At 38.8% G+C, this 14,528-nt stretch overlaps 1 protein-coding gene across 2 annotated transcripts in view; it reads right to left on the reverse strand.

The window, feature by feature from the left end:
- The window catches only part of Ubr1 (Ubr1 ubiquitin ligase), a 288,431-nt gene extending 277,673 nt beyond the window's left edge, over positions 1–10,758 (reverse strand). For both annotated transcript variants that reach the window (XM_070083324.1, XM_070083319.1), the window contains exon 1: positions 10,549–10,758. In XM_070083324.1, the coding sequence (XP_069939425.1) occupies positions 10,549–10,743 (195 nt within the window). In that variant the 5' untranslated portion in view covers positions 10,744–10,758. The remainder of the gene's footprint in view (positions 1–10,548) is intronic.
- Positions 10,759–14,528: the final 3,770 nt, after the last annotated feature.

Raw genomic sequence — 14,528 nt, forward strand, 5'->3', positions numbered from 1 at the left:
TGCCGCAAACTGCCCTTCTCACACTACCATTCACTTATATATCCATACCTCACCTATGCTATCTGTGCTTGGGGTTCAACTGCAGCAACACACCTAAAGTCAATAATAACCCAACAAAAAGCCGCAGTAAGAATAATCACTAAATCCCATCCCTGGCAACACCCCCCCCCCACTCTTCATAGATCTAAACTTACTCCCTGTTCAGTACATCCACACTTACTACTGTGCAATCTACATCTACAGGACCTTAAATTCCAATATTAACCTTGACCTAAAACGCTTTCTTGATAGTTGTGACAGAACCCACAGGCACAACACCAGACACAAACATCTCTATGACATTCCCCGTGTCCGACTAAACCTTTACAAAAATTCAATGTATGTCAAAGGCCCTGAAACCTGAAACACCCTACCTGAAAATTCTAAAACTGCAGACACATTCATCACCTTCAAAACTACTATCAGAAAACATCTTATCTCCCTGATACACCCTGTCAACTAATTACACGAATACCACCTGGTGGTTAACACACTCACTCACCCATTTGACCATAAACAGAAATATCAATCTCAATCTCAAAATAATGAATCTTAACTAGTCATAAGTTGGCCTGTGATACTCCAATACTGAAACTATGTATAGTGCCAAAACAAAAGCATTCACATTGCTAAACTCACAAACTAGTTAGTTAGTTGTTAGTTTAATATGTTTATTATGCACCCCATACCCATCCTGTGGGCGGTAGTCAAAAGATTACAGAGGTACATAATTGGTCCAGGGACTGGACTCCAAAGTTTTGATAGCTGAGCAAGTTACAGAGGTAATGAACTCACAATTTACAAAGGTAATGAACTCACAATTTACAAAGGTAATGAACTCACAATTTACAAAGGTAATGAACTCCAGGTAAGTCTGGTCACAATCATGACAAGTTACAAAGGTATTTACAGATTACAGAGGTACGTAATGGGTCCAGGGACTGGGCCCCCAAAGTTTTGATAGCCGAACTAGGTACAAAGGTAATGAGCTCACAAGTTACAAAGGTAATGAATTCTGTAGAATGGTTACTTACGTTTATACTTTGGCTACAATCATGAACAAATTATAGAGTAATGAGCAATTCACACTTCCACACCCGGTCACAACTGTAATGAGTTATTGGTGCAAATATTGATTGTTGAGTCACACACACCACACACACACACACACACACACACACACACACACACACACACACACACACACACACACACACACACACACACACACACACACACACACACACAAACACACACACACAAACTAGTATTTAGTCACTTAGCCATAATACCAACTTACCTCATAATTTTGTAATATTTTAAACTTAAGATTTAATTTAAGTCTGCCCGAAATGCCTAGCCATGCTAGGTGTTCTAGTGGTACACTCTGTAATTATTATTTTACTACATGTAAACCACACAATAACCAAATTCTGTAAACTCAGCATTGTAATCCTTATAGAGAATAAACTTTGAAGTTAAAGAAAACGTGTTAGAGAAAACCATGATCGTGGAACATTTTGGAGAGCATCCTATCCTAAATTAATAATAGCATTTATTTATTTATTTTATTTGGACATGGTACTTAATTGTTCAGTTTAGTTAATTTAGTTTAGTTATTTATTATACAGTATACAGAGAGCATTACAATACATATAAGAAATATCTATTCATCTTGAATAACTTTAAATTGTATGCAGTTAATTCATTAAAGGCATACAAAAGTCATATTCATATTTCTAAATTTGACACTTTAACTGGAGCTGATTATTTATCATCCATAAATGCTCTGAACTTCCTGAGTAGCAATGGTGACATGCTTGTATCAGAAGCCAGACACAGGTACGGCAGAACTGTTGACAGTGGAGTCCAAGTACACCTGGGCAGGGCGGGACATACGGGCGAGTCTCCTTACACCCACTGTCCCTGTTAACCTTCAGTAAAAAGGTACCTGGGAGTTAGTCGATCGTTGTGGGTCGCATCCTGGGGAATGATCAAGCACTACAAACTACTGAGCAACTCGAATGTCTCTCAAATGACCTAATGATGCACTTTCTGTACCCAAAGTACCTGCATGAACTTACAGCCCACGATTACAGTCATGGGTTGTCAGTTTTAAGTTTGAGAAAAATAAATCGAAAAGAACTTCAGCCTAACTTAAGTGATTTGAGACTGAAGGAGAGTGACACTAGTCAGGCCACCTATCACTGTTCTATGATCCAGGAAGCATATAAGATTTCGTTCCGATTTTTAACCCCGGAGGGTTAGCCACCCAGGATAACCCAAGAAAGTCAGTGCGTCATCGAAGACTGTCTTATTTCCACTGGGGTCCTCAGTCTTGTACCCCAGGATGCGACCCACACCAGTCGACTAACACCCAGGTACCTACTTGCTAGGTGAACAGGACAACAGGTGTAAGGAAACGCGTCGAAATGTTTCTATCCCGCCGGGAATCGAACCCGGCCTCTCTATATGTGAAGCAAGAGCTTTATCAAACAAAATAAGCACTCTTGGATGTCACTACTACTATTCTTATTAATGAACTATTCCCCAATGGTGGCTGTAATTATAACCTTATTTTTTAAGAAGGTGGTAAGCCAACAGAAGACCTCGGTCAGATGACCAAAAGCTCGAGCTGCGGGTCATCATATGACTAAGACCCGCGTCAGGAAACACTTGTCCTGTTTCCTGACAAAACTTACCTATGTCACTACTACTAGGCTTCGGTTGGGTTACAATCATCACTGGGAGTTTGCATCATCAGCTGATGTAGATATAACTGAACATAAACTTGCCAGATGGACAATTGCCACACCTTGTGTCATTGAGCTGGAATGAAACTAAAACGCTGGAATGAGATTAAATTTATGAATTTAAAGATAACTCGCTCACAAATGTTCAAGAAATGTCAGTATTTTGTCCACAGTGGCAAAGTACTAATTTTGGGTGTGATTTACAGGGCCCCAAATCTTGATAGGGAGTGCAGTAAACTTCTATGGGACGAAATTCGTAAGGCATCTACATACGAAAATGTTGTGCTAATGGGAGATTTCAACTATAGACAGATTGACTGGAGCAATTTGACAGGAAATTTAGAGTCGGGTGACTTTCTTGATACGATCCAGGATTGTTTTTTAAAACAGTTTGTGACAGAGCCAACTAGGGGAAATAACCTCCTTGACTTGGTTCTTGCCAGTAGGGAAACACTAATTAATAATCTTGAGGTTAATGATGAGCTTGGGGAGAGTGATCACAAATCACTCAGTTTTAATATATCATGGAATTCCCCTAATAATGGCAATCAAGTCTCCGTCCCTGACTTTCGCTTGGCTGATTTCATAGGACTGAAAAATTACTTAGGTGGGCTGAACTGGAATGACCTGACTAAGGGTCAGGTAGGTGGTGATGGTTGCCGATATGATGCTTTCAAGGGCATAGTTCTAGCTGCTCAGTCAAATTATGTTCCAAATAGGGAAATCAGATCAAACAAAAATGATCCTAAATGGATGAACAATAGATTAAAATATCTGATTGGTCAAAAGAGAGGCATATATAGGCAAATCAAAAGAGGAGAGGGGCAATTAAGAAATCGATATATTCAGTTAAAGAGAGAAATAAAAAAGGGAATTAGAAAAGCAAGAAGAGATTATGAGGTTAAAGTTGCAAGAGAATCGAAGACTAACCCAAAAGGATTCTTTCAGGTATACAGAAGTAAGATCAGGGACAAGATAGGCCCACTCAAAAGTTTCTCGGGTCAGCTCACTGACAGTGATAAGGAAATGTGTAGAATTTTTAACACATACTTCCTCTCAGTTTTTACACAGGAGGATACCAGCGATATTCCAGTAATGATAAATTATGTAGAACAGGACGATAATAAACTGTGCACTATTAGGGTCACAAGTGACATGGTCCTTAGGCAAATAGATAAATTAAAACCTAACAAATCCCCAGGCCCTGATGAACTGTATGCAAGGGTTCTAAAGGAATGTAAAGAGGAGCTTAGCACACCTTTGGCTAATCTTTTCAACATATCACTACAAACTGGCATGGTTCCAGATAAGTGGAAAATGGCAAATGTGATACCTATTTTCAAAACAGGTGACAGGTCCTTAGCTTCGAACTATAGACCAATAAGCCTAACCTCCATAGTGGGAAAATTTATGGAATCAATAATTGCCGAGGCAGTTCGTAGCCACCTTGAAAAGCATAAATTAATCAACGAATCTCAGCATGGTTTTACAAAGGGGCGTTCCTGCCTTACGAATTTATTAACTTTTTTCACTAAGGTATTTGAGGAGGTAGATCATGGTAATGAATATGATATTGTGTATATGGACTTCAGTAAGGCTTTTGACAGGGTCCCACATCAGAGACTATTGAGGAAAATTAAAGCACATGGAATAGGAGGAGAAATTTTTTCCTGGATAGAGGCATGGTTGACAAATAGGCAGCAGAGAGTTTGCATAAATGGGGAGAAATCAGAGTGGGGAAGCGTCACGAGCGGTGTTCCAAAGGGGTCAGTGTTGGGCCCCCTGCTGTTCACAATCTACATAAACGACATAGATGAGGGCATAAAGAGCGACATCGGCAAGTTTGCCGATGACACCAAAATAGGCCGTCGAATTCATTCTGACGAGGACATTCGAGCACTCCAGGAAGATTTGAATAGACTGATGCAGTGGTCGGAGAAGTGGCAGATGCAGTTTAATATAGACAAATGCAAAGTTCTAAATGTTGGACAGGACAATAACCATGCCACATATAAACTAAATAATGTAGATCTTAATATTACGGATTGCGAAAAAGATTTAGGAGTTCTGGTTAGCAGTAATCTGAAACCAAGACAACAGTGCATAAGTGTTCGCAATAAAGCTAATAGAATCCTTGGCTTCATATCAAGAAGCATAAATAATAGGAGTCCTCAGGTTGTTCTTCAACTCTATACATCCTTGGTTAGGCCTCATTTAGATTATGCTGCACAGTTTTGGTCACCGTATTACAGAATGGATATAAATTCTCTGGAAAATGTACAAAGGAGGATGACAAAGATGATCCCATGTATCAGAAACCTTCCCTATGAGGATAGACTAAGGGCCCTGAAACTGCACTCTCTAGAAAGACGTAGAATTAGGGGGGATATGATTGAGGTGTATAAATGGAAGACAGGAATAAATAAAGGGGATGTAAATAGTGTGCTGAAAATATCTAGCCTAGACAGGACTCGCAGCAATGGTTTTAAGTTGGAAAAATTCAGATTCAGGAAGGATATAGGAAAGTACTGGTTTGGTAATAGAGTTGTGGATGAGTGGAACAAACTCCCAAGTACAGTTATAGAGGCCAGAACGTTGTGTAGCTTTAAAAATAGGTTGGATAAATACTTGAGTAGATGTGGGTGGGTGTGAGTTAGACCTGATAGCTTGTGCTAACAGGTCGGTTGCCGTGTTCCTCCCTTAAGTCAATGTGACCTGACCTGACTAGGTTGGGTGCATTGGCTTAAGCCGGTAGGAGACTTGGACCTGCCTCGCATGGGCCAGTAGGCCTTCTGCAGTGTTCCTTCGTTCTTATGTTCTTATGTTCTTCTTGTCTATTATAAATAACGCACCACTTAAACTTGCTTAAATTCAACCACGCTTTTCCAAAATATAAGGTAATAATATTTTTTGTGATTTAATTCATGTCTATATGAATAACTCATTACGACTGTAACCAGATAAAACTATGTAAATAGTTTATTACCACTGTACTTGTTGAGCTATCAAAACTTTCCGGCCGAGTCCCTGGACCCATAATGTGCCTCTATAATCTTTGGACTACTGCCCACAGGATGGGTATGGGAAACATAGAAGATATTACTTTTACTAATGAACTAATATATCCTTCCAATCCCTTTGATTATTTTAAATAAGGTCATATCTCTCAAATATGGGTGTAACTCTGTTTTTTTATATATTTTATTTAAAACATTACATCAAATATAAATATAGAAAAATCACACCTAATCTAATCACAGCAGTTATGATAACCATCTGTAACCTAAACAGACACCACCACACAACTGAAGGTGGAAACTGCCCCCCGCCCCACCCATGCACCTAATTTATACCTAACAGATTTAACAATTAAATATGAACAACATTCAGAAAGATTAAAGACAAATGTACAATAACAGGCCAGTTATCATGCCATCCACGGATGGGAAACATGCGGTCACAGACCGCTATCACAGCCCCAACAATTATTTTTTTGTTTGTTATATTTTATTTAGAACATTACAATACAGCAAAATATATAAATATAAAAATCACACATAATCTGACTCACAGCAGGTATGACAACCATCTGTAACTAAACACACACCACCGCACAACGGAGGGTGGAAAACTCCCTCCCCCCTTGTCGTTTTTTTATTTGCAGGTTGGCCGGTTCTCTCCCAGCCCGGATCTTTTCCTGATGGTGACCCAGCGATACTCAGCGTGTATAAGTTGTAAATTGGCTTTAATCCTTATTTTAGGAGTTAAAAAATCTTTAATTATACACACACACACACACACACACACACACACACACACACACACACACACACACACATATATATATATATATATATATATATATATATATATACATATATTTATATATTTATATATATATATATTTATATATTTATATATATATATATATATTAACAAGTCGGCCGTCCCCCACCGAGGCAGGGTGACCCAAAAAGAAAGAAAATCCCCAAAAAGAAAATACTTTCATCATTCAACTGTTTCACCTCACTCACACATAATCACTGTTTTTGCAGAGGTGCTCAGAACACAATAGCTTAGAAACATATACGTATAAAGATACACTACATATCCCTCCAAACCGTAAATATCCCGAACCTCTCCTTTAGAGTGAGGTATTGTACTTCCCATTTCCAGGACTCAAGTCCGGCTATATAAAAATAACCGGTTTTCCTGAATCCCTTCACTAAATATTACCCTGCTCACACTCCAACAGATCGTCAGGTCCCAAATACCATTCGTCTCCATTCACTCCTATCGAACACGCTCACGCACGCCTGCTGGAAGTCCAAGCCCTTCGTCCACAAAACCTCCCTTACCCCTTCCTTCCAACCTTTTCAAGGACGACCCCTACCCCGCCTTCCTTCCCCTACAGATTTATACGCTCTCCAAGTCATTCTAGTTTGATCCATTCTCTCTAAATGAACAAACCACCCCAACAACCCCTCTTCAGCCCTCTGACTAATACTTTTATTAACTCCACACCTCCTAATTTCCACACTCCGAATTTTCTGCATAATATTTACACCACACATTGCACTTAGACAGGACATCTCCACTGCCTCCAACCGCCTCCTCGCTGCAGCATTTACAACCCAAGCTTCACACCCATATAAGAGTGTTGGTACTACTGTACTTTCGTACATTCCCTTCTTTGCCTCCATAGATAATGTTTTATGTTTCCACATATACCTCAACGCACCACTCACCTTTTTTCCCTCATCAATTCTATGATTAACCTTATCCTTCATAAATCCATCCGCCGACAAGTCAACTCCCAAATATCTGAAAACATTCACTTCTTCCATACTCCTCCTCTCCAATTTGATATCCAGTTTTTCTTTATCTAAATCATTTGATACCCTCATCACCTTACTCTTTTCTATGTTCACTTTCAACTTATATATATATATATATATATATATATATATATATATATATATATATATATATATATATATATTATTTTATTATTATCACACTGGCCGATTCCCACCAAGGCAGGGTGGCCCGAAAAAGAAAAACTTTCACCATCATTCACTCCATCACTGTCTTGCCAGAAGGGTGCTTTACACTACAGTTTTTAAACTGCAACATTAACACCCCTCCTTCAGAGTGCAGGCACTGTACTTCCCATCTCCATATATATATATATATATATATATATATATATATATATATATATATATATATGAGATATATATATAGATATATATATATATATATATATATATATATATATATATATATATATATATATATATATATATATATATATATATATATATATATATACATACATATACATACATATATATATATATATATATATATATATATATATATATATATATTATATATATATATATATATATATTCAAACAGCTCCGGGGAGAACCTTGAGTTTTCCCTGAGGTACGTTTATTGTCTTCTCTGAGGATGAGTGTCCCCATTCCAGCTATAGAGGTGGTACTTCCCTCTATATATATATATATATACATATATACATATACATACATACATACATATACATATATACATATACATACATATACATATATACATATACATACATACATTATATATATATATATATATATATATATATATATATATATATGTATATATATATATATATATATATATATATATATATATATATATATATATATATATATATATATATATATATATATGTATGTGTATATATATATATATTATATATATATATATATATAGATATATATATATATATATATATATATATATAATATATTTATATGTATATATATATATTCCAACCTGGAGTATAGCTGAAGAGGGTTTTGGGGGTCAACGGTCCTGCGGCCTGGTCTACGGTTGATTGTAACGTTTGATACCTGGTTACTGATATGATCATATGGTTCATGGCCTGGTCATACCATCACCCTCCTACATCTCCAAAAAACTTACTTCACCTTCCCGTACGAATCAGGGGCACTGACGAGAATAAGAGGGATAATCTCCGAACAATTCAGACAGCGTGGTGGAGATTGCTGGCAGGAGGGATCATTATGATTTACGTCGTTGTAGATGGTACACTCTGGGGACTTTGATGGATGTACAAAGCGCCAGCAGTTTTAATAATGTTTCGGGGTTAGTGATACAACTAGGTAGGTGAGTACAGGTAGGTAGTAAGTCTGGAGCGATTAGGCAGCAGAGGATCAAGATTTCTTCGCTTCTACTGAATGGGTTACATGACTTTAGATCCACATAAGTTTAATAATAATATTCCGCAACGATCAGCTATAATAACTAAAAACCCGACTGGCCACAGACCGGACAGACCCACAACCAGTCAGGATGGAAAAGCTACGCTGCACCATTGCTTTGTCTGAATAACACGTGGGCTTTGGTGCGTTACTAAATATACCATTAATAATAATGTGGAAAATACTGTATATATTTTCCAGAAATACGGTAATTTATAGATAAATAGATGCCCTATATTGTATTTTTAAAAGAAATATGTTATCGAAAATGGGATACCTGCGGCTGGGGAGGTCAGTCGCCATTTTGTTTGAATTTGGACTAGAAGCGTTAGTGTAATGGGGAGAATTTTTCGTGCTCTAGAGGTCAAAATTGGGTTGACACCTCTCAAATAGGAGACGAAATTGTTGGATGTGCATTCTTGCATAACTTGAGATATCAGGCGACAGGACAGGACAACTCCAGGAACCTCAGATAAGCTGTCTAATTTATGTTTAATTTCTGGCCAGTAATATTTTCAATAATGTAGGCAAAAGGGGGGGTCCTGTACATGACACATTAATCTCCAGTCAAATTGGTGAGTGATATTAAGATATATTTTCCTTCTGTTATGTAATTGTGTATATATATAACCATTTATTATTTTTAATATACAGTCCACAAAATTTATATATTTGCCAGTATTCCTGGTTATACATATTTCATTGGTAATTAATAGGTCCAGAGCAACTTGTGGATATGACAGTTGTAGGTTTCGAAGGGGGACATTTTTGCGACTTAGGTGTCCCAAATTCCTACTTGTCTATGTAACATTGATAAATAATAATTATCTTTGTTATTTACTGTTATGTACATAATGAGTTACATACAGATAAATGTAATTTTCCACAAATAATCTATATTTCTACAAGTACATGATACAACATATACAGACTTAGCTGACATAAGTGACATACTATATAAAAAGCCCCTGTTTATACAGATCATTTAGGGCAAAATAGCTCAATTTTGTCCCCAGGATGCGACCCACACCAGTCGGATAACACCTAGCTGTCTTAAGGAAACATGCTCTCAATGTTATCACCCGTACCGGGGATCGAACCACAGAGTTCAATGTGTGAACTGCGTGAGCTACCAACCGAGCTACGGAGCTCATGAAAATCACAGAAAGTAAACTTGGAAGAAAATACAAATATTTGGCAAAGGCACTTAATTGTGAATTTAGGGTGATAACGTATTAAAAAAAATGAAAATATATCACAAGTATTTAGAAACATGATTTTCAGCGAACTGCCTCCTATTGTGCAGCTAATTTTGCTAAAACTGTTGACGTAGACATCCCGAGATATTAACTCAGGCACGCCAGTGGCTCGTGCAAGAAAATTCCACAAGATTTTGTTGTTATATAATACCTAACAGTACAAGGCAAGTCAACATACTTGAATGAGGGAAGGCTACACTTTCTTACTCTCAGTAATGACGGGCTTCCGTGTTGTACATCTGCCAAAATCTCCCAGCAAACGTTCAGTCCACGCTTCAGCAGAAAAATTGGCCAATAATGCTGACCGAAACGTAGATCCAGTTCGCTGGGGTCTGTCTGGATACTAATAGGTATCCTCGGTGTTTGAGGAAGCTTCGTTATTCTAGTAGTTCCTCTACCCATGTAAGTTATGCCGGTTTCCTGGCTACTCAATTAACATGTCAAGTCTCGTTGACTTGTGATTCGTAACTAAACAGTTAGCCTCTCCTCGCTGATATAGTTCGAATTTACAACGCTGGCTATTTAACGAATACGACTATATTAGACCTATTCTTACCTATTTTAGGTCCTAAACTGTATTAATAATTCCTACGGTTATTTTCTACTTGGTGTAACTATATAAATCTTCCTAGGACAAATATTATGTACAAATATTATGTAAGTGGGTATATTAAGGGCTCTTAAAGCTCAAACTATAAAACGTTTCGGGAATATTTTGGTAGCCAAAAATAATTTCCACAGATACAAACCCCAATCTGTTCAATATAAAAAAAATAAATATAAAGGCACCTTTCTGTCTCTTCTTTAGAGCACACACGGGCAAACAATTAACCACAGCTTCCTATAATTTTCTGAGGACCATATTGAAATAAGTATGAAGAGTGCCTAAATTACAAATACTAAAACACAAGGCGTATACACCGACAAGTGTGTATTTCTGTCATCAATCAACCCTTACGGGTTCAGCGTTTAATTCCATTATAATAATAATAATAGCCAGTCATCAATCAGGGTATATACGAATAAAAACATGTGCAGCATTTGGGTACCTTTATTGCCGAAACGTTTGGCGTGTACAACAGTCTTCTTTGGGCGAATGAAACACTAGAGACAGTATACGTAGTGTGAACGTGATCAGTCTGTCAGCCTTGATAGACGTGGTTAGTTCCTCAGGTCAGAAATCCAAGCGTTGCACATGTCTTAATTTTTCAACTTTTTGCTGTTGTACACCATCAATAATATGATACTGGTATATGCACTGAGGGTATACATAATTAATTAAGATTTATATCTAGTGATTAAAGTATTCGTGATGTTACTTTACATCACTCACTTTTGTTTTCTGTATGTTATAATTTTGATAAACTGAGGGACTGATTACCTCCTCTTCTACAGTCTTCCGTTTATTTCCTTGCACTGTATTGATAAAGTAAATGGTTGGCGAAACGTCTACAATATAAAAATATCCAGATGTTGTACATGTATCTGATTCATCAACTTGCCGGTATGGTTCTTGTGTATATCACTGATGTAATGACACTGTGTTCTGGTTTGGAAGCATCATTGAAAGCGATGACAGACACAGTGGTTCAGAAAACAGGAAGTTATAACATCACTTCCATCCTGACCCACATGATTCTGGATCGTGTTTCGCCCCGCCCAGCTCGAGAGACAACCATCACGTGACCTCTGACCACCACTCACTGTAGCTCCTCACTTGACGTCATCACTTGTATATTTGCTTATACATACCTGTTTTCTACTCCATATATAACAGGAGTGGTCAAGATCCTTAGACCCAAATGTTTCCTCAATAAAAGCGTCCTCAGTGTTGACCTGTGTCTTATCGTCAACTTAACAACTTTTAACCAAGAACTCAGTGGAGCTCTTGGTTAAAACAAATTAAGACCCACGCCTGAAAATACTACTATCATCAGTTGTTTAGAGAGCACGTTAATATAAATGTTGTCAAAGATGGCACCTTTCAACAGCAGAAATGTGCAAAACCAGAACATTCGTGTTGTCTTCTTTAGAATATTGATGTTCTCACAAATTTTTTCAAGGCAGGTGATATACTTGAACTACAAACCTATACTTTATTATTTTATTATTTACTGCCCGAAAATAATAAATTGAATATCTTGACTAATGGGAGTGCTATATTATTTATGGGAAATAAAACTACTTTCCCTTCGATTAATGTGAATTAATTATACTCTGTCCTAAAGGAACTTATATAAAGCTAGCCTGCAAAAGACTATGTCTTGGTCTGGACATATTCCCTCTTTTGAAGTTGGACTTACAGTTAATTAATATGTGGGGTGCAGCTTCTCTGTTGTATTAAATTAATAACATCAAAGTTGCTCAAGAGAGCTTAAACTGTAATCGAAGAACCCATTAATTCAATTTTACTAGTGATCAGTAGATCTTTGATAATCTAATGTCTTATTATATACTAAACATATACACTAATACCACCATAATTGTTACAAAAGGTATGCATATAGGTTGAAAACAAGATACATGTCTCATTGCTCACCTCCAGTTGGCGGTATTCTGCCTAGAAGATTACTTCCCTGGTTCCCTCATTTTACCTATTTCCAGCAAGGCCTCACTAGTCAGATACCTGACAATACAGAGGGATACTTTCGTAGGGAATACATTAAATTGAAGATGAAGATGTGAGACCAATACGGCAATAATTACATCATTTCCCATTCTATTATAAACATAGTTTAGGTTAGTTTAATATGTTTATTATGCACCCCATACCCATCCTGTGGGCGGTAGTCAAAAGATTACAGAGGTACATAATTGGTCCAGGGACTGGACTCGAAAGTTTTGATAGCTGAGCAAGTTACAGAGGTAATGAACTCTATAAACATATGAAAGGTTTTTATACATGTTGATACTCATATATTATTGACGTATGTTCTTAAATTATATAAGAGTAAATAGATTAATTATCTTATATAATTTAAGAAATAATGAATGTTTCTCTGAGTACACTTTAATAAGTTGTTAAAGAAAATATGAAAAAAAAATATTAAATATTTTCACAATTTAACAGCTTTTTCTGCCCTCATTCCCATCATGTGGGCAAAGTTATGAGAGAGAGAGAGATAGAGAAGCAGTGAGGTGCAGGGGTGGGGTACTGAAGGTGAGGTGCAGGGGTGGGGTACTGAAGTTGAGGTGCAGGGGTGGGGTACTGAAGATGAGGTGCAGGGGTGGGGTACTGAAGGTGAGGTGCAGGGGTGGGGTACTGAAGGTGAGGTGCAGGGGTGGGGTACTGAAGGTGAGGTGCAGGGGTGGGGTACTGAAGGTGAGGTGCAGGGGTGGGGTACTGAAGGTGAGGTGCAGGGGTGGGGTACTGAAGGTGAGGTGCAGGGGTGGGGTACTGAAGGTGAGGTGCAGGGGTGGTGTACTGAAGATGAGGTGCAGGGGTGGGGTACTGAAGGTGAGGTGCAGGGGTGGGGTACTGAAGGTGAGGTGCAGGGATGGGGTACTGAAGGTGAGGTGCAGGGGTGGGGTACTGAAGGTGAGGTGCAGGGGTGGGGTACTGAAGGTGAGGTGCAGGGGTGGGGCTACTGAAGGTGAGGTGCAGGGGTGGTGTACTGAAGATGAGGTGCAGGGGTGGGGTACTGAAGGTGAGGTGCTGGGGTGGGGTACTGAAGGTGTGGTGCAGGGGTGGGGTACTGAAGGTGAGGTGCAGGGGTGGGGTACTGAAGGTGAGGTGCAGGGGTGGGGTACTGAAGGTGAGGTGCAGGGGTGGGGTACTGAAGGTGAGGTGCAGGGGTGGGGTTCTGAAGGTGAGGTGCAGGGGTGGGGTACTGAAGGTGAGGTGCAGGGGTGGGGTACTGAAGGTGAGGTGCAGGGGTGGGGTACTGAAGGTGAGGTGCAGGGGTGGGGGTACTGAAGGTGAGGTGCAGGGGTGGGGGTACTGAAGGTGAGGTGCAGGGGTGGGGTACTGAAGGTGAGGTGCAGGGGTGGGGTACTTAAGATGAGGTGCAGGGGTGGGGTACTGAAGGTGAGGTGCAGGGATGGGGTACTGAAGGTGAGGTGCAAGGATGGGGTACTGAAGGTGAGGTGCAGGGATGGGGTACTGAAGGTGAGGTGCTGGGGTGGGGTACTGAAGGTGAGGTGCAGGGGTGGGGTACTGAAGGTGAGGTGCAGGGGTGGGGTACTGA

The sequence above is a fragment of the Cherax quadricarinatus genome, chromosome 9 (genome assembly GCF_038502225.1).
Source record: "Cherax quadricarinatus isolate ZL_2023a chromosome 9, ASM3850222v1, whole genome shotgun sequence".
In the NCBI taxonomy this organism is placed as follows: domain Eukaryota; kingdom Metazoa; phylum Arthropoda; class Malacostraca; order Decapoda; family Parastacidae; genus Cherax; species Cherax quadricarinatus.